At 39.5% G+C, this 21,471-nt stretch overlaps 1 protein-coding gene across 3 annotated transcripts in view; it reads right to left on the reverse strand.

Moving 5' to 3' along the window:
* Nucleotides 1–429: 429 nt before the first annotated feature.
* Nucleotides 430–21,471, reverse strand: part of GABRB1 (gamma-aminobutyric acid type A receptor subunit beta1) — a 1,685,242-nt gene continuing 1,664,200 nt past the window's right edge. Inside the window, exons 6-12 of one of the 3 annotated variants that reach the window (XM_069234646.1) lie at nucleotides 14,528–14,662; nucleotides 14,271–14,423; nucleotides 9,585–9,835; nucleotides 6,142–6,153; nucleotides 2,865–2,886; nucleotides 2,053–2,063; nucleotides 430–777 (exon numbers count right to left, since the gene is read on the reverse strand). In XM_069234646.1, coding sequence (XP_069090747.1) covers nucleotides 430–777; nucleotides 2,053–2,063; nucleotides 2,865–2,886; nucleotides 6,142–6,153; nucleotides 9,585–9,835; nucleotides 14,271–14,423; nucleotides 14,528–14,662 — 932 coding nt within the window. The remainder of the gene's footprint in view (nucleotides 778–2,052; nucleotides 2,064–2,864; nucleotides 2,887–6,141; nucleotides 6,154–9,584; nucleotides 9,836–14,270; nucleotides 14,424–14,527; nucleotides 14,663–21,471) is intronic. The other 2 variants (XM_069234636.1, XM_069234628.1) reach the window with 2 other exon arrangements.

The raw sequence follows: 21,471 nt of genomic DNA on the forward strand, positions 1-21,471 counted from the left end.
CAGTCATGTGAGAGTAGAGTCTATGGCACATTAAAACAGATGTGCATACATAAATATGTATACACATGCTCCTCTTTATATATGTATATATACATGTATTAATATGTGTGCATGTTTATATTAACACAGTTCAAAAACAAGCTGATTATTGAGTAGAAAAATGTTAACATGATTGGCACATTTTACGAGAAGCTGTTTTCCTTCTCGTTCATTTCAAGAGGTCTCAAGATCCAATGTGTATTGGAATTGATACTGTATTGGATTCACGTTGACAAACTGATTTTCTAAACTCTGAGATGTAAAAAGGCGCATGGATTAGAGGGTTGAGTATCTTACCTTCAGAGTGCAGCATCTTAATCACTGCAGTCGTTCCAGAGTTAAAGATTAAGCAACTAAACAAGTCTAAGAGTGGAAGGTTCTTTGCATAACCTAGTGCACATAGTAAAGCCAATAGACAACATTAAAAAAAGCAAATGCGATGGGGAAGATCAGCCTTGACCACCGGTCAATTCCATTCACATCAGTCAAATCGGGAATCTTGATTTTGAGCTGCGATGCTCTCCTTCGTAAGCGCCCCTTTTTGTGCACTATATGTCTGTCCAATGTGCTTCGGCTGTACGCATCCCTGTTAGACGAAGGTTTCCTGTACTGGATACTCGCGCTGTCGTATGAAAACATGGTCGCGCGGGGATCGCTGATACTTGTCAAGACCTCTGACCCGGTAACTTCATTCCTTATTTCCAGAGTTGTGAGAAGAATGTTTCCATGTGCATCCACCTAGAGCGAGACAGGAAATGACATCATACAGTTAATACAAAGATAAGTTGATATATGTTAATCTAGTTTTAATAACATGTTTATTAGAATTTTCCTACTTAGCTCATTCTTACCCAAAACATTTAATGACAGGCATTATTTTCTACTGTTGAACTCCTTTTATGTAGCTCTTTCAGTTAAAGGATCATCAGATCTCATGGATATAACCGATTTTATAGCTTATTGTGTTCTTTAATAAATGTGTGCCTTACACTGAACTTTCAAAACTTTTCTTCCATGTGACCGTGTTATCCCCTTTTTATACTAATTCAAAGATTGTGGAAATCAGCTACCTCCATTTTCAAGATTGTTAAGGTGGTGTGTCTTACGATGTATAATCCTGGCCCTCAAGATGCACCTCATAATAAAGACAACAATAGAGTTCTGACCCACAAGTTTGAAAAATCTTGTCATAGACCAAATGTTAGTAATGCCTATGAAATTCAAGGCTTTGAAGTCAATACTAACGTTCAACAAGTATGGAGAAAAAAATACTTCCCATCAAACTCAAAATACAGAGCACTAAAATGTAAACCTAAGTTTAAATTTACTTTGAACCTGAAGATCTTTGCTAAAAGAGTTCTGTGACGAAATTATTTCTGTACTTCCTAAAAGTACATTATATGACTTTGTAAATGACAATATCAGCCTGCAAAAGTTGTTGACATACATGGCTGGCATGGGGACCCCAATTTTATCCAAATCTGTCACACTATGGAATCATAATATCTATATATATATATACACACACACATATATAGATATATATTTTTAAATTTTCTCAGATAGCTGTGCTTTCACACCCAGGCAGTTCCCTCAGTCCACCATGCTATGAATCCTGAGCTCTGACATTTTGCAGCGACATTCGTTCTACACTTAGAGTGAATGCCAATAGGCTTCTACTGCTCAGAAACATTAGCCACTAGGAAATTATCAAGAAGTGACAATCCATGACATGGCAAATGAGACTAAGGGCATTTTGGTTGTAGGTTCCCCTGTAACATGGAGAGATGAGTTCCATTTCTAGCCTCCTCGAGTAGACAAATTGTTTAATACAGCTGAAATGTCTTTTGTCTAGCTGTATTTCAATTCTTTGCCAGCATTATTAGATACAATATATAAAACTTAACAGGAAATGTTTTTTGGTCTGTTGGGTACATTGTACTAATTCCAAATTCAGACAACCATGCAATATTACCAGGGGCTGTTCCTGGTTATCCCTCACATGAGTTACACTTTTGTGGTGTCTGCTGTGGTTGAGGAACTTCCACTGTTTATATGAATTTGCCAAACCGCTATTCAATGTAAGAACCTGTATTCTATGGAAGTTCCAAAAATATTTTCCAACATATCTTCTCTGCTTTAAAAACACGCCCCTGCAAGTTCCTAAAATATATAGAGTAAAAGGCCATAGAAAAACTATGGACCAATTTAAATTTCGGCAGACGGGTTACACCGTCACAAAGGCTAGTGGAAATTCCATCCGCCGAAATATAAACCCCTTAGGACATAATGGGATTTAGATTTCAGCAGCCAGGATAAATGATGAAGTAACCCGTCCGTCAAGTTCTAAATCAGGCGCTGTGTCTTATTGTAAAGCTGAGGCAAAGATTCAGTTGCCACTGTAAGTCACTGTAAGGGTGCTCCGGGAAATGCTTAAAATGTGGCTTTCTATTTATTAATCAGATTGGGAGCTATAATCTTTTCTAATGTTCTGGTTATTTGCTACCTTCAGCAGGTCATCCCCCTTGAAATGCTTTCAGTCAGGGATACCTCACAGTTTTGCTGTGCACTCTACAAATATTTTAATAAATGCTTTCATGAATATTGCATTTTACAATCCAAATAAACACCCTCATTCTTTCAGCAGATAATTAAAATGTGCTCTAAATTATTCTATGCTAACATACTACCCCAATGGGGAAGTAATTTTGTAATAACAATACTCAGTTAACCAATACCATTGAGGCAGGTGAGAATAGGGCAAGTGCAGGCAGATGAAGCAAAATGTTTACTGCAGCTACATTTTGCTTCTGTTTCTAGTAGACAGATTTGCACACAGTGGTGAGGCTGCAATGCAAGGACCTACATTGTTGTTAAAGATCCCATTGACATGTGCTTGTGATGCGAAGTCCGGAGTCGAGAATGCGTTGCGCAGTCGAGGCGATGGGTCGGTTCCGAGGAGCTGCGATGCCGAGTCTGGCTTCATCAGCGAGGGGCTGCCCCGTGGATGCATCATGCAGCAATTGTTTCAAGATGTGCAGCCAGGCTGCATTGTCATGTCTTTGTGGCAGTTCTGATCCACACAGTTGCAGCAATGTATCTGTTCTGTTTGGGGTTGAGCAGTGCAGCAAAGGAGATTCATTGATTTCCGTTAGATTCACAGAGGTTGGCAGAGCACCGTAGTGCTACTTCCAAGAGTCCAGGACTGGGGAGGCACCACTTGATAGGAAGTCCAGGCGGTTATTAGAAGCCTGTTGTGTACCTGAAGCTTCTGGAGGCCAGCCAACAAGCCCTTGGAGTCACTCTGGGGTTCTGGGTTCGGAGATGCAGGTCCAGTCCTTCTCACCCAGGCAAGAGGGCAGCAGGTCAGCACAGCAAGGCAGCAGCCCAACAGGGCAGCAGTCTAGCAGAGCAGCAGTCCTTCAGAAGCACAGTTGTCCAGCTTCTTGCTAGAGTATCCACAGGTCCAGAAGTGTTCTGAAGTGGTGGTGTCTGAAGTCCACTATTTATACCCAGTTGTGCGTCTGAAGCTTTCAGAGGTTTTCTTTTGAAGTCCTCAGGCATCCTTCCCTCCTGGCCTGGGCTCCAAACTAACTACTGGGTGTATGCAGCTCTTTGTGTGGAGGCAGGACATAGCCTATTCAAATGTCCAGCTCCTCCCTCCCATCCAGCCAGGCACAGATAAGCTCCCTATTGTGTGTGATTGTCTAGGAGGAAAACAGAAAGCTCAACTGTCAGCTACACCCAGTGATGTGACCCAGGTACAGGCTACAGGCACCTAATGGCTAAGGCATAAAAATACCAACATTCTAAAAGTGGCATTTTCAAAATTGTAATTTAAAATCAAACTTCACCAAAAGCTAGGATTTTTCATTGCAATTTCAGAGATACCAAACATGAACTAGTTACCTGCTCCCATTTGGAAATTATAGCTTATTAAATGTACTAAGGTAACACCAATGTTAGCCTATGAGAGAGGTAGGCTTTGCAGTAGTGAAAAACACATTTTAGACTTTTTCACTACTAGGACAGGTAAAACTCAAAATTACATGTCCCACTTTTTCAATACATTGCGACTTGTCCTCTGGGCTGTCCAAGGCCTACCTGAGGGATGACATATGTGTATTAAAATGAAGGTTTGGCCAGTCATGAGTTTTATATTGACAGGTTGAAATGGCAGTTAGAAACTGCATTCACAGGCTGCAATGGCAGACCTGAAGCATGTTTAAAGGGCTACCTAAGTGGGTGGCACAATCTGTGCTGCAGGCCCACAAGTAGTTTTTATTTTACAGGTCCTAGGCACATGGAAAGCCACCTTACTAGGGACTAAATATAATAGTCCAACTGGGAATACGCCAGTGTTCCCAATCAATTAATTAATCACTCATTTATAGAGCTCAGCAAATTACCTATGAGGGTCTTGAGGCACTGGAGCTGTATGCTGCTGCGTAAAGTTATGATTATCTGAACATCTAGGTCTTTAGTTCTCTACTGAATTGCTGAAGTGACGGTGCAGTCCCGAGGTGCAGGGGGAAGTTGTTCCAAACTGTGGCTCGATGGATCCTGGGGTGTATGCTAGGGAGAGGGAAGCTGATCGGAGGTGTCTGGTCAGTTGGTGGAAGGTCAGGCGTTTGTTTATGTATGCTGGTCCCATGTTTTGATGAGTGAGCACATGTACTTTAAAGATGGTTAGCAGTGGTAACGTGCACACAGTCCTGAGGCCAGCAAAAACTAGATCAACAAAAATGGAGGAGGAAGACAAAAAGTTTGGGGGAAGACCACTCTAAGGTTGACACATCTAACAGTACCTCTGCACTAAACTTCATCCTGTAGAAGTTTTCACAGTCTTCACAAGGTAAAACCCATTCCTATTGTATTTGTCGTATAGCTCAAAAGAAATAGCTCATTTCAACGGTGTTTGTCATGACATCCACAAAGTAAAATGGCTTCTTATTGTATTTGGCATACAATTCACAGTATAAACACCCTACTTTTACATTTGTCTAAGTTCAAAATGCAAAACCACTTCGTATTGCATTTGTCAGGAGGGTCACAATGTAAAGCCCCTGCCTACTGTGTTTGGCAAAGAGTTCACAATTTAAAACTGCTTCTTATTGAATGTTAAAACCCTTCCTACTGTATTGGTCAATAGGTTACACCATGCACAGGCCCTCCAAGTGTATACGACATCCAGTCTGTGTTAACAATGTACCAATACACTATGAGCTACAGGACTAATTCTTAGGTAACAGCTTACTAACACATCATTTTATCAATCAAATGCTTGAGGAGAAAAAGATCAACATGTTGGTGAAGCCACGACCCTTAGTACTACTTATTGCAGCTCTTTTTTTAGGTCATCACATATGTCCTCCTACACAGCTGCATGGTCAAACAATGCCTAAAACCAATTACATTAAAAAGAACAGGATTTGTTTGAGTAAGTACCCAGAACCCTTACCCACCAAGGTAATCACTCGGAATCCATGTTAGAAAATACTTGTCTCCTAGCCATCATACAGTGTAACACAGTGTACTAACAATCCACCAGTAAAAGCCTATTGGCTATAACATATGCTTTCCAAAACACATAGGCCCTCATTACAAGGCTGGCGGTCATGAGACTGCCAGCCTCGACGTGGCGGTCCTTTTGACGCAGAGCTGGTGGTAAGGACTGCCACATTAAGAGTTGTGAGGCTTGGCAGACGCCAAGCCTCCACAACCCCACCTGGCCCGCCGGTGTGGTCCCACAGCCGCGGCCGGTGGTGAGCACCTCTAACCTGGCGGCAGGCCTCAGCCACCTTGCCACGAAAACCCTGGCACTCATGTACCCGGCGACAGGAATCTTCATTCCTGTCGCCGGCACACACGTACACACACGTCCCCACACATTCCCCCACCCATCCACACACTCAAACCCCCCACCTCTTCAAGCTTGCATACATTGTATTCAGAACCCACCTCCCCAAACACGCACACACGCACCCAAACATACAAACCCCCCCTTTGGATGCCCACTTACCTTCTCAGTCGAGGGGGGACGTCCGGGAGGGGATGGGTCTAGGTGGTCTTCCCTCACCGCCACCACCACACCAGCAGGACTCCCCCAAGCCGCTGCCTGCTTTCCAACACCAGCACTGGTGGGTTGGGCTTTGGCGGTCAGTGAAATTGACCGTCAAAGTCCAAATGAGAGCCATAATTTGGGCCTACTGCATATGACATGCCTTTTTATGATAAACAGGTAAGACCTGTGGCATCTGCAATATCTATTCCTAAAGAACTAGTCAGGCCTGCTGCCTTGATCATTGGCTTCTCACCATACTTAACCCAGGCCTAGCATAATGAGCTTAATCTGTGCAATACAAGTGCTCATTTTCAGTGCAAGCACACATCTGTGAAATTAAATCATGTACTTAAGTACATAATTGATACCAAAGGATGTTTCATTTTTTCAGAGCAGGCAGTGGTCCATAGGACAACTGCCTGCTCTAAAGAATGTTTTCAGGGCCATTCACAAAGGAGAAGGGGTCCCATGGGGACCCTTTCCCTTTTGCGAATGGGTTACCACCAGTGTGACACTGGTGGTAATTACGAATTACTTTGCGACCGCGTTCGTGGTCACAAAGCAATTCTGCATCGTGATACGAATCGCAAATAGGAAGGGGAACACCCCTTCCTATTTGCGACTCGCATTCCCATTTTGCGAGTTGGTAACCAGGTTACCGACTCGCAAAATGGGAATGAGCATCGTGATGTGCTTTTTGCATGTCGCAAACTGCGAAATTCGCTGTTTGCGTCATGCAAAAAGCTTCGTACATCTGGCCCATAATTCTTTCCCTGCAGCCGAGCCACAGGGCATACTCCTAATGAATTGGACACAACAGCCAGTGCTGTCCCATCCATAGATTCACTCTTTCCAAATGATAATACTCCTAGGAACTGAGGATGCCAGACCCTCTACAGAGGGATCAGAGGACCAAAGCTGAGTATTAAATAAATGAGGCATTAGGGAAGTATTGTCACCAGACAGACTTCCAATTAATTAGGCAAAGGCTACGGCCCAATGAAAATAAAACATTTTCACTGAGCGCTTCTTATTCCTGGCGACAGAAGTAACTCATACCTAACTCAGGCCTTTGTCACAACTCTGCATATGGTCAATCCGAGTACATCACTACTGGTCAATCAGTGGCCATGGTGCAGATCACAGCAGTGGCATGACTGTGCTGGGGCATTTTGCACTGGGAGCGTGCAATTTTGCAATGGCAGTTGCCACATTTTTTGTTTCAATCGCCTGGTCGACAATCTCTTCCATAGTGTGTGTACCTGCCCATTTCTATTAGTAAATTAGAATAGTAGTTAAAACATTGTTTGTCCAGCTCTGAATCTGCAACTGTAAAGAAGCAGCATGATACACTCTGAGGTCAGTGTTCCAGAATACTAATCCACTTTGGAAAGTTAAAGGGTGAAGTATTAGCATACTTGGAGAAGTAAAATCCAAATATGGTAGTCAATATGCTTTTGTAGTAATTTATTAAATTTGAATAATTTATCTGGACCAATTCAACTAAAAGTCAAATGGAGGCACGTGAAAGAGATAGCCTGTGAGACCAAACAATGTAATTTTGTAAAGCTTTGACAAGCTCATACCTAGATGGTGGTATTAAGATATTGGTATTAACATATTTTTAGATTCTGAACTTGAATTCCAACATGGTAATGAATGGTGATGCGTTTTATAGAAGCAGTTTTCAAAGTTTACTATAGAACCTCAAAGTGATGATACCAGATGCATATTTTGTAATGATTGTAATTCATTTTCAAACATATTACTTGGTTTGACTAATACAAAATATGTTTTTACTGGTGTACTGTTGAATTGGTGTAAATTATGTTTATGAACGTCAATGCAAATAGTAATCCATAATTCTTTTGGCATCAGTGCAATTTGCATGATTTGGTCGCAGCACCTTAGTTTTTAGCCAATACAGGTCTATTCATCAATTCTTTACTTCTAAAAGACCAAGCATGGAATGATCTGCCATGCCACCCTATTCCAGAAAAAGAAGGGATTTGGGCAATTTCGTCATAACTGCAAAATGTTAAGAACAATGCTTTGAAGTGTGAAGATCAGAGGGGGGAAGATAAGTGTAAGAGAGAGAGAAGGGATGAGGCATAGGAATCTTCTAGATCACAAGGAGGACAAATTAAGGCAAACATATGAACTTTCCTTAGGAAGGCATTTGGCCTATTCTGAGACAGTCCCATCTATTGCACCATTTTTTAGATAGTTTTGGTGAAACACGTGGTCAGAGTTGTTAAAGAGCAGAGAACCAGGCAACGGAACCAAAGCCTGGTATAGTTACCATCCATAAGCTACTGAATGCCATTTAGGACTGAAGTAATGACCACCTTGGTGCTTCCTAGGCCCTCAATAGAAGTGGCCCAATAATTCCTATGGGAACCACTAGCAGGAGTTACTAGCTCCATCCCAACAGATAGCAGTTTAATCCTATTTTACTTCTACTATACAGAAGAGTGACTTTCTTTTTATCTGTATTTCTAGCTGTAGGGAGGTGGTTTTGCGGATTTTTAGCAAAACGACATAACTTTTGAAGGAATTTTGTGTTTTCTTCACACGCAGGTGTCAAGTTTAAATCTTTTACACATATTGTATTATGATATTGATGCTAAAATATGTGCCATGACTAGAGAGATAACTCTTGCAGTTGTAGACGTATCTGGTTTAATTGAGATGTTGGCAACAATCAACTGTACAAATGTCTAATAAATACATTGTTAAAACGACTCCTTGTCACCCCAGGGCTCCTATAACTGTGGCAACACGGAAAAAGCTTAAACTACTCAATAAATGAAGTGAATTTACTGCTGTTAGTGAACTCGCCTAGATATCGACTTAATATTTAAACCCTTAAAAAACCCTCGAATTACATTTCAAGCCGGGGCACATGTTGAGATAGTTTAGTAACAGTTAAAGAGATGTATTTGCATATGTTCTGTACAGTATTGTACCTCTCAGACTACAAGAAGGCCTGTTATATAAAACCTTTGTTCTTACAGCATGGGGTGCGAATTCCCTCCTATAACACTGAATAACACTGAATAAGCCAGTGGAGTTTTTTTTATATTTGTACATTCAAGTAGAATCATTTCCTCATTTGAATGGGAGCATTCCTTATGCAATTTACGGAACCTTCATTTCCCACAGCACATACCTCAGTAATGAACATGCATCCTTCATCAACATAGCGCTGCATGTTAATATGAAGTCATAGTTTAAACAGCAACGCTAGCAGAGAGCCAATAAGTAAAAGGTTGGTGGACATCGAAGCATTCTTTCTGTAAGTCACTTGATGCTTAGTTATGACACACTATAGGAAAGCCCATCTAAATATCTTTTCCATGGTACACTGCTTTCAAATTCCATGGATGATGTTCTTTTCCAAGGCAGATCATCTTTTTATAGTTCCCAAATCCTTCATGTTCTAGTAAACAAGGATGGAAAGAGAATGTATATATTTTACCTGGACTTTGTTCATCTCTACTTTGGTCTTCTCGTTGTTGGCATGATCTGCTTTTTCTGCCGCCTTTTTTTGAAGCTGTGGACCTTTTCCAAAGAAAATGTAATTTACGAAGGCATATTCTAGCAAAGCCAGGAAAACAAACACGAAGCATCCCATCAGGTAAATATCAATTGCCTTTACATATGGAATCTTAGGTAGCGTCTCCCTGAGGTGAGTGCTGATGGTGGTCATCGTTAGCACAGTGGTGATTCCTATGATGAAAAGATAATAGGAAAGGTTACTACCATCATGACGTCCCATTTCATCATTTATCTATGGTTTGAGCAATGTGTCCTATTAGCAATACTGTTGAGAACACTTTCCTCTGTCTTCCAGAGTGAGATGACATAACAACAGCAGGTTAATATAGACCTATTAGATGTCAAAATGCATTGATCTGATTGAGTAATTGTATACTAACGAGTACACATATTTACGTAACCAAAAGCAGAAAATACCATAGATTCAGTGATACATCGACTGCTCCGAGTGCAATATTGCACTAACATTTTAAGATTAGAGTTATTGCACTTTGTCCGGTGCTGGTGTGCACCTAATTCTAAACTTATAATTGGGTAGACAGTCTATGACAAAATGGTGCTTTTGCATTGGTACGTTGGTAAGTTTTTTTCCTTCCTTTTGCCATTGACAGGGAGTGCAAACATTTGTGATACTGCACCAACACCAGTGGAACACATGTAATTTGGCCTTCCTGTTACATTCCTATTCATAGCCTAGTTTTACATTTGGAGAGTTTAAATGGAAAATCCCGAGAATATTAAAATGAAATGTGATGTTCTAACTTCGCCTCACCATTTTGTGTTTGTATTGCCTGAAGCATATTTGAGGGTCCTGGAGTACTATGATCCCTTGTTAGAAAGTTCCTAAGTGAGGACTCTTAGCTGTTCCTCTTTGTGTGACCCTTAGATTGTTGAACGCATTGATTTGCCACTAGTTTATAGAATGAGAATTAGTGCAGGAACGTATTCATTTGGTTGCTGAAGACCCGAGTTTTGAATAGAAAATCTAAGCTCAGGGGTTTATGAGGAAATAATCGGGTTCATGCAAGTTGAGCTCATTTTTCAAAAATTAATATTCTCTGAAACAAAATGTCAATTTAGTTGGCTAGATTAACTTTACATCAGTGCAAATACCCGGAAGTGAAGAAACACTCAACGGCTTGCATGATACTACGAGGGTGAATAACATTTTGGAGACGTGGTAACCCTGCCATGAACTGCTGCATTTCCACCTGTGAAGCCTCAGTCGGCTGGGCCAGTGGCCTGTCTACCACAAGATTGCCAAGTGACAGTCATGGTAGCCCTGACGCATTTCGGGTGGGCCACCCGCCACTGATTTTCCATGCTCAAATGGGCCACGCTTAAGTGTTGTATATGCCCATTCTACAAATCAGTGTGGCTCTTTTTTTAAAGAACCAGTGGAGTGGAGTTGCTTTTTCGTTGCGGCCAGAGGATCTTCTATCACTTTGGAAGTGACATCTGGCCATTGGTCTGAGTAAAATGTTTGAAGTCTTCCCATTTCTATAAAGCTTAGTAGGTCTTTCATTTTTGGTATAATCATTCATATTAAATTATGGCCACATCCACAAGAGCATGAATCACCTGCAACAACTACATAATTGTATTGGTTAATGAGGCAAGCTGACTTATATGATTGCAATAAATTACTCTGATGGGAATCACTGCTTTAGTGAGAGGAACAAGTGGTGGCCTTGCCAGAGTAATTGGTTTAAATCATTGACAGACACCACCAATACCATTCACAGAGGAGCTGCAGCGTCACCGAGACACCAGTATTGGTGAAAGCTATCTCTCCATGTGTTGATTACATTAAACAACTCTCACTGATTCATTGGCAATATGTAGTTCCCTCCTCCCTCCATTAAGATGGTAGGAGACATGAAAATAATTTCCTGCTTCTAGGTTCCATGCTAAATACATCCTTTATATTTAGAACACCCCTTAGGGTAGATGATTGATTAATAATAACCTTTAGTTTGCATTCAGCTCAAGGCTCAACATTGAGCCTAAAGCCAGAATGGCAATACAGCATACGCAAATTTGAACTTGCCATGTTTAGAACACCATGGCAGCATGTAGTCAGAATGTAAAATCATATGGCCTTAAAATCAACGAAGAATAGCTTCCACAGATAAAGCCTGAGCCCTCATACCACTGCACTTATTTATTGTGTTTTAAATTGTTGAGAACATGGTGCTCCTCAATCATCTGACCTCCTCTGCTGTGATCATTGGTATAGCAATGACTATAGGACCTATGAACCCCTACTCTTAAAGTAGCCAGCCTCCCTGGGGCTCCCTTCCCAACCCGTGCAGAAACTGCAGAACCTAGGGTTCATATGTAACTCTGAGCTCAACCAGGTCATCAAGGGCATTTTTTACATTGTACTCAGTATATAGAATCCTCCACATGTCCTCCCTTTCCCACTGCATCATACTGCTTTTCACGATGGACTAATCTACATTAGACTATTGTAATACAGTCTACACTTACCACAAGCTAAATGTTAGCAAACTGCAAAGTTATCGGTATCACACTGCACCCATTATCCTCATACTATACTGCTAAGTCACACTACCCCATAGTGAAGGATCAACTCACTAGCACTAAAAATAGATAAATAATTTCAAAGCGCTTGACATTGCATACAAGGCCAGGAGCAGAAGGGCAATAGTTCATCTACTAAAGGTCTTCTGGAAATACCAGCCAAACAGAAGCCTAAGGTCTCTCATCTCGCTTGCCATTCAACATGACACATTGAAGTGTGGTTAAGTGAAAGATCCTTCCACACTCCTTGTATTAACCTTTCAGATTCCCTTACCTGCCATCTAGAACTTGAAAACAATATCCCAAGATTCAAGGAAGGCTTGAAGAAAAACTTGTTCCCAATTACCTGTGGCTTGTGCACACTGTGAGGTGCTGCTTAGACATACTACTGAGCCTGTGCCCTCAAAACCAGCACTGACAGCTTTGAACACCCCTCCCATTTCGTTTTCTCCACCTACCACATGACTTCGTTTTACAGATATAATATGATTAGCATATATTTGTCTTCATGCTTTCTTGACTGACCTATGGCATTGCTAATGGGTATCCATGATTCAAAAGGCATCCAAGAGAGTAACATCATGACAAGTAAGATGACTACATAGATTAAGGGTTGCATCTTAGTGCGTTTTCAAGTTAGGCAGATAGCACTGGTGGTTGCAGACGTTCTGTACAGCCTGCCTATGCAGGTGATGGAAGAGTGAGCCAAAAGTAGTATGACATCTGAAACTGTGACTGAAATATGAGTGAGTTAAAGACAGTCTTTGTTTTCCTATCTGTCAGCTGAATAACTAGCGTGATTGATAGGTAAGTGACCTTTTATTCAGGATTTCAAACATTTGGGTACAGTCCATTTGGTTCCTTGCAATGAGTACATGCCTTTCAGAGCTGAGAAAATGCTAATTCCTGCATGGACATTCAAACTGAAACATTCTTTGTTCATACAAGTATTTGGGATATTCATTTTGAAAATAACTGGATATCTTCCGTTCTTTCCTCTCAGAGAAACCTGTTTTACTCTGTTTCCCACAGCAAGGCAGACGTAACTTATTTGGTTTCACCTGGAATATCGTCTGTCAGGGATGTCACTCCATATTCATAGGAAACACCAACCCAAAATAGCTCAGAGGCGTTTTCAACTCCGAGGAAGACACATATGTACCTTCTCATATTTTGTGGGTACCGTCTTTCCACCACCAGAGGAACAAGTGGGGGAAATCTTTAGCATGAATATCTTGCTTACGCAATTGCACTTTCTTAGCTCCTGAAGCTTTCAAGAAATGAATGAAAACGTGGCTACTACTGGTTAAGTTTTAGGGACAGTATAGATAACCGTACATACAGTTGTTATTCACACATTATTCCTACATAGCAATGAGAGTGTATTTTGCTGGGTGCATCGTGGCAGATCTAACCAGGACCAACATCATTGTGAAAACATTTAAATCAGAGTGCCACTGTTGGTTGATGAACAGCCCACAGTTATGTGGGGTGAGTAAAGCACATTGGAAGCTTGAACATTCTAGGGAAACTGAGTTCTATTTAGACACAGGCAGAAACTATTGAAAAGGAATATGTAACATTTAAAATCTATGCATCAAGCTAACATTTGGGTTTATTATTTTTCCAGATCTGAATTTTGTATACCTGTGTGAGTAACTTCCTTAGGTGTATTCGTGTTCTACTTTACTGTAAAAGTCATATATTGTCTAAGTAACATGTGAACTAATAACTATATTAAACAACCCACATCCAAACTCATCTTGTCAGGGGATTTTGGTGGCCACCAAGTGAGCCAAAACTTTTCAAAAATTGCCCAATGTCGGTGCTATATTGCAAACTGAATCTAATGGTCTTCATTGTTTTGAATTTCAAATTAAGGTATCATATCGGAACTTGATTGTATAGTATATCCGTAGAACATGTACATCTTCCTGTTAATTTTCAATTATTCATAAGAAGTGCTCCCTTAATTTATGATAAACAGTTCTTTTTTTGTGCATATCTCATGCATTGTAATAGCCAGCCCAAGAAAGAAATGCATCCTCAATAAAATTACCTAGAGCAACTCGTGCTGCAGAGGCATCGTAGTTAATCCAGAAGGATACCCAGGACAAGATTGTAATCAGCGTGGAAGGCATGTAGGTTTGTAAAATGAAGTAACCAATATTCCTCTTTAGTTTGAAACTTAAAGACAATCTAGGATACGCACCTACAATAAACAAAAACAGGAAAACAGACATGACAGGCGCATATTTTTAGTGTACAATTCCTTAAGGATGGACAAACCATTTTATAGCTCATCGAATTGCCTACCGGTTGAAAATACCACGTTCCTCGACACCATTTTGTAGTCGACAATAGAAAACTGTGGAAGCTCAATATTTTCCACTCCTGTAATTGCATTCGTTCCTTTCCAGTAGAACTCGATGTCATCAGTTGTGTATCCATCTAAAACATAGGATTTATTAACAAATTTACTAATTTGCTTTTTCAAGTACATGCTTGACAAATTATATATAGACATCTGCCCTTTGCTGTTCTTAATATTGTTAGGTACATTCGAGTACATCTTACATATTATTTTTTTATTATTACATAAGTACCATGATTGTTGTTGCCACAGGCTACAACACAGTTTGGCCTGTATCCTTCTTCTGCCAGCAAAAGGCTGAAACTGCGTTCCCAAGCTACCTTACAGTGATCTGTACTGTCCCCTGTCCATGGACTATAAGACTTGTTGATATATATTTCCTATACCGCACTATTAAACCTGATTCTCAAAATATATGTCACACAATGGATGGCCTACAAAAAAGGTTATGAATGTCAAAAACTATCTCAGCCAAGTGTGCTGAAGCTTCACTTTTGGACGACCAATGTCCACTTGGTTGGGAAAATAAAACTCTCTTATTAGATGAATAAGGATAACATCGTGGTAGGTTGACACTTCTCTTGGCACATTCTTTGTGATAGCCTGTGATTCGTAACTCGCATCAATACCATGGCTGAAATTCAGCAACAACTTGTCAATTAAATTGAGAATACTTCTTTTTTGTCCATGAAAAAAGTATTTTACCAATGGGCAGATCACATACCCGACACCTTCGTTAAATATTAGGAGATTCCCTCTTTTTTACTCTCTGAAAATATACACAAACTTACTTTTGGTAGGATGTAAGAAATTGGGTTATTAGGAGGTGGAACCCTTCACAAGCAACAACCACAATTCTTGTAAGAGTGAACCACAAAAGTCACTAAATTAACCTGTGTTTAATACTGGGTAGCTTGGCACAAAAACAGTCAGGCTTAACTTATAGGTAATGTGTAAGGTATTTATGCAGCAAACAAACAGTAATAAAGTGAAAATACAACACAAGAAAAATGACGAAACAATTTGAAAAAATAAATTAAATATTAATAGATAAAATGATACCAGAATGGCGATTTTAAGTGAAAATAGCACCTAACGCAGGAACTGTCAAATGTGGTTATCTGGCGTTGCCAGACTGGGACAGGGTCACAAGTTCAGGCCAACCGTGTTGGAGCAAGGGCTTGGTACAGGACTGAGCTTGACCCATTCAGAGTTGTACCTTAATGTCCTTGGTGTGGAGATGAGAGGTCTTGCATTGTGCGGCATTGGTTCTGATAAAGCCGCCGGACAGGTGCTGTGATGGGAGGTGATGCAATGTGAGTTCCTGCATTGGGTTTCATTGCGTTGCGTCGGTTCTGATGAAGCCACCAACCAAGAGCTCTGAGGTGCTGCGTTGCGAGGTTCTATGGTGGGCTGTGTCATTCTGTACCAGTTCTGATGAATCTACAGACCAGGAGCTGTGATGTGATGTCCTGCATGCAAATCAGTGAACCTACCCTTGAAGTCAATCTGTGTAGCTTAAGATGATGGCAAGCAGGCCAGTCTTCCTTGTCAGACAGCAAGGCAGTCCATCATGCAGCAGGGCAGCCCCCTGACAGCAGGGCAGTCCTTCTTTTGTAATTTCCACAGGTCCAGAAGAGTTCTGATGAGTGGCTCTGGAGGTCCAGTATTCATATTTGGTGCCAGTCTTTGTGTGGAGGTAATCCATATCCTACTTCACATCTGGCTCTGGAAAATTCTTCCCCTTTCGCTGTTAAGACTCCAAACTTTCTAAGGGTGACAAACGGCAGGGCAGGACTGGTGCCATGTTGCTTTGTGTGTGCAGGAGGAAAAGCCCTTTGAAGTGTAAGTGGGGCTGAATACAGCCCCACCCATTCATCCTGCTCGGATGGCCCATCTTGTCCACACCCAAGCCCAATTTGTGTTAGTGTCTCAGAGCAATAAATAAACCCTAACAGCAGAGCGATTCGCAGTCATGCAACCCAGGACTCTGGCAGAAGGCACAAATGGCTGGGACAAGAAAATGCTGTCTTTCTAAAAGGTTTCCCTTTCACAATTCGAACCTACAATCCAACCTTACCATTAAAAAAATCTAAAGTTGCACTTATTAAATGTAAAAAGGTAATCCAGGGGGTAATTTATGGAAGAGATAGACCTTACAACAGTGAAAAACAACTTTATTCATTTTCACTGCAGGGACATGTAAAACTTGAATAGACATGTCCTACATTTGAAATACAATGCACCCTGCTCTAAGAGCTTTTAGGGTCTACCTTAGGGGTGACCTAGAAATATTAAAAAGGAAGGTTTTAGGCATGACAAACATTTTGTTTGGCCAGGTTGAAATGGCAGTTTAAAATGGAACTTCTGGCTGCACTGGTAGCCCTGAGAGTTGTTTTAAAAGTGCTGCTTTCATGGGAGGCACAATGAGTGCTGCAGGCCCACTAGTGTCATTTAATTTACAGGCCCTGGGTACATGTAGTACCATTTACAAGGGAACTACAAGTATATTAAATGTGCCAATTAGGTGTAGGTCAAATGTATCACGTTTAAAGCAGCGAGCACAGGCTCTTTGGCACTTGTTAGCAGTGGTAAAGGTGCACAGAGGGCTAAAGCCAACAAAAAACAAATTTAGCAAACAGGAGGGATCAAGGCAAAAACAAAAGGGAAAACCACGCCAAGGATGTCAAGTCTAATGCAGGAAAACATGTACATTACCTTTTGGCTCATGCACATTTATGTCTGACTTAAGTGTGCAAAAATATCAGTGATTTGGGTCCTCGGAATTAAAAGCTATACCCATATTCATCTTCGCTTGCACATTACTTTTCTATAAAAATATAAATAACTAAAACATCTGACACTTTGTTAGCTCAACATCATGCCTTTAGCAAAAACTCCTAAACAGGGACAAAAGGTTTCCTGTTCAAAAATATATCTGCTGTCACATTCTACAGCAAAGTTTCTATGTTATTTGTAAGTAAATGTAAACCACACAGAATTAAATAGCCTACTGTATTCTATGAATGAATTGAATAGGTAGCTATTGATATTAGAAATATTCCCTTTCTATACATGCCCTGTAGGTCGGGGAGTTACAGAAGAATTTTTACTAAAAGCAATTTCAACCCATTTGAACCATGGCTCTCTGAGAAGAAGTTGTTTTAAACAAACAGTGACCAGACCTGATTGACACAGACAGTTATACATTTTTATACATGATGTGCACACCTAGATATTACAGAGCCTTATGAATGCTAATCTGACTCTCAAAACTCCCATGTGTACATGTTATTTCCCACTGAGTTTTGTAATTTGTGCATGGAAACGCTACTGCATGTGTATTATTCATGTGCCCGTGGAGTCCCACACTATGGAAAATATGCTAAAGCAGGAACATGCAGTTCAAGAAGTGTGTTACATTATCTTCTTTGCTCATTTTTCCTATTATGGGAAATGTTTTTCATGAAAGATCTTCTATGAAAGGTCCTCCCTTCATCTTCAACTAGGACCATGGCACTCTTTTCCCTGTAGACTACACAGATCACTGACACAATATTGTTGTAAGGAATATCCTCGTCAAAAATATTGGAAAAAATATTGTTTACCATAATGTCATGATCCTATGCTTATAAAGATAAGTACAAAAATATCGGAAAAAATATCGTTGACACTAATATCATCAATAAATAGACAAAAAATATATATATATGTTTTATATAAATAGAGTTTAAAGTAGTAAATATTAAATATTGTATTACATAATTTTAATATCATGTAAATTAAATATATTCCACTAATATTTAACAATATATATATATATGTACATATATATATATATATATATACGTATATATATATATATACACAAACACACACAGCGCAACGCAATTACAAAATATTGATTTTACATCATTAATTCTTTACAATACAAATATTTAAATACATTTTAAAATAAAAACAAATACAAATAAATGTAAAAAATAAAACAAGTAATGCTATGAACTATATTTAACCAACATTATTAATACTATTGCAGTATAAGAATATTAAATCTACTATTCCCACTCTAGCTCATGTTAGGGTAGGGAACTTGTTGTACTTTGAAGGGGTAAAATTTACTAATCCCACTCATCAGTGCAACAGTAGAGAAAGTGTTGGACTTTGAAGGGTTGAAATTTATTATTCCCACTCCAGTCTGTGCTACAGAGGGAAAGATTTGGATTTCAGTGGGGCGACATTTACTACTCCCCCTCCAGTCAGCAAAACAGTACAGAAAGTGTCAAATTGCAAAGAGTTTAATTTTACTATTCCTACTGCAGTCTAAACAAGAGTAGGGAAGTTCTTTACTTCAAACACATTATTACATATATTAGTAACACCACGAATGTAGAAAAAATATTAAACACAGTATAAAAATGATTATGCTAAATATATATGTAATAAAAAAAATAATTTTACATCATTAATTAGCATAAAAATATTTAGTTGTCAATTAATAAATAATTGTCTTTTCATTATTAATTAATTAACTTCCCAACCTCTACCCCTACAAATCTAGCAGCCGACACCTAAAACGTAACTTTAAAAATAAGTATTCCATAATTTTTATATTTAAAATCAATTAAATAATGAATTTACAATTACATACATAGCAGCCCCCAACTAAAACAGAAATAAATTAAATAGTCAATAATTTAAATATTTAAAGTTAAATTATGAAATTACAAATATTATTGGATAACAAATTAATTATTAATTAAATACCTTCATGCCTTATACCCCTGTAAACATAGCATCCTGCAAATAAAGTATTAGTACAATAATTCAGCATTCCATATCTTACAATACATTATTAAATCATTCATTAGTGATTTGTTTCCCTCCATAGACCCCTGTAAACCTAGCAGCCCACAACTAAAATATAAGTAGTATTCCATAAATTACATAATTGAAATCAATAATGAACAAATAATTGTAAATTACTACTTAAGTTTCTTCCCACACTATCCCTATCCAAACCCAACAACCTGCTACAACACTATAAATTGCTATCATTTAAAAAAAAAAAAAAACACTTAAAATTACAAACTGAATTAAACAAATAACCTTTATATAAGCAATAGTACCACTTAAAATTAATATAGCAACTAAAACACATTAAAATAATTACAAAATTATATTTTACCACTTTATTATTGAAAACGATATAATTTTTTTCGATATTATCAATCACTATAATACGTACCTAAAAAACAATATTCTTGTGAACAATATCTGTGCAGCACGATATTTGTGTATCACAATATTTATTCACCAATATTTCTACCTCACAATATTTTTAATCAGATAATTTGTCAAAATACTCTTCAAATACCAACAAACTTAGAACTTTATGTATTCACGACACCTTCCTGGGAGAGAGCACACAACAAAAAACTACTCATCTAGGGGGCACTTAGTAAAGTCTAAATCCCGCAGTTTGTACTTTCTATGCAAAGCAGAGTTTGTGAGCCAGTTGTCAGAGTTGCATGACCCCGTCTAGAATTTGGTTAGGAGTTCGGTTGTAGACTACAGCACTCGGTACCACATCACTGAATTCTAATTCCATAGAATAAAAATCACATGATTATGAGAATCTGATGCACCCGGTGAAATTGATATTTAGGCCCATATTTATACTTTTTATAGCGCCGCATTTGTGCCGCTTTTTGACGCAAAAGCGGCACAAACTTGCAAAATACAATTGTATTTTGTAAGTTTGCGCCGCTTTTGCATTAAAAAGCGGCGCAAATGCAGCGCTAAAAAAGTATAAATATGGGCTTTAGTACGTTCATGATAAAAAATACAAGTGATAATAATCACATGTATGAGAGCTGACAGGAGTGTTGACGGTATTTCAGGCACAATGTACAGCACAGTGTGCAGCTACTTTTGTCCTGCACACCACCAGTTGGCATTTGTCTCCTCTCTGGAAAAAGGTTCTGCGAGAAGACATAGAACATGAGGGCAATGAGCAATTTGCAATTCAGCATTCATTAGGTTGAGCCCTGAAAAATGACAGTGTGAAAGATGCTACTGTAAATATCCCTGAGAGTGAGTTGGAAGGAGATGGATGGTGCAGACAGCACACTGCTGGGTTGCATGAAATATTGGCTAGTGAAACACACAAGGGCATAAAAGTGTAACTTCAGAAGAAAGGTGTGAGACCTGACAGCCTTAGGGTGGTCACCACTAACTTTTTGCCTGCCTCCCTCCACTTTTGAGATACTGTTTTTGCTGGTTTTTAGACTCTGCGCACTTTACCACTGCTAACCAGTGCTAAAGTGCATATGTTCTCTCCCTTTAAACATGGTAACATTGAATCACACCCAAGTGGGCTATTTAATTTACTCATAAGTCCCTAGTAGAGTGCACTATATTTGCCCAGGGCCTGTAGATTAAAAGCTAGTAGTGGGCCTGCAGCACTGATAATGCCACCCACTTCAGTAGCCCCTTAACCTTGTCTCAGGCCTGCCATTGCAAGGCCTGTGTGTGCAGTTCACTGCCAATTCGACATGGCATTTAAAAGTACTAGCCAAGCCTAAAACTCCTCTTTTTCTACATATAAGTCACCCCTAAGGTGTGCCCTAGGTAACCCCTAGGGCAGGGTGCTGTGTAGGTAAAAGGCAGGACATGTACCTGTGTAGTTTATATGTCCTGGTATTGTAAAATTCCTACATTTGTTTTTACACTACTGTGAGGCCTGCTCCCTTCATAGGCTAGCATTGGGGCTGCCCTCATACATTGTTTGAGTGGTAGCTGCTGATCTGAAAGGAGTAGGAAGGTCATATTTAGTATGACCAGAATGGTAATACAAAATCCTGCTGGCTGGTGAAGATGGATT

The sequence above is a fragment of the Pleurodeles waltl genome, chromosome 1_2 (genome assembly GCF_031143425.1).
Source record: "Pleurodeles waltl isolate 20211129_DDA chromosome 1_2, aPleWal1.hap1.20221129, whole genome shotgun sequence".
Taxonomy (NCBI): Eukaryota; Metazoa; Chordata; class Amphibia; order Caudata; family Salamandridae; genus Pleurodeles; species Pleurodeles waltl.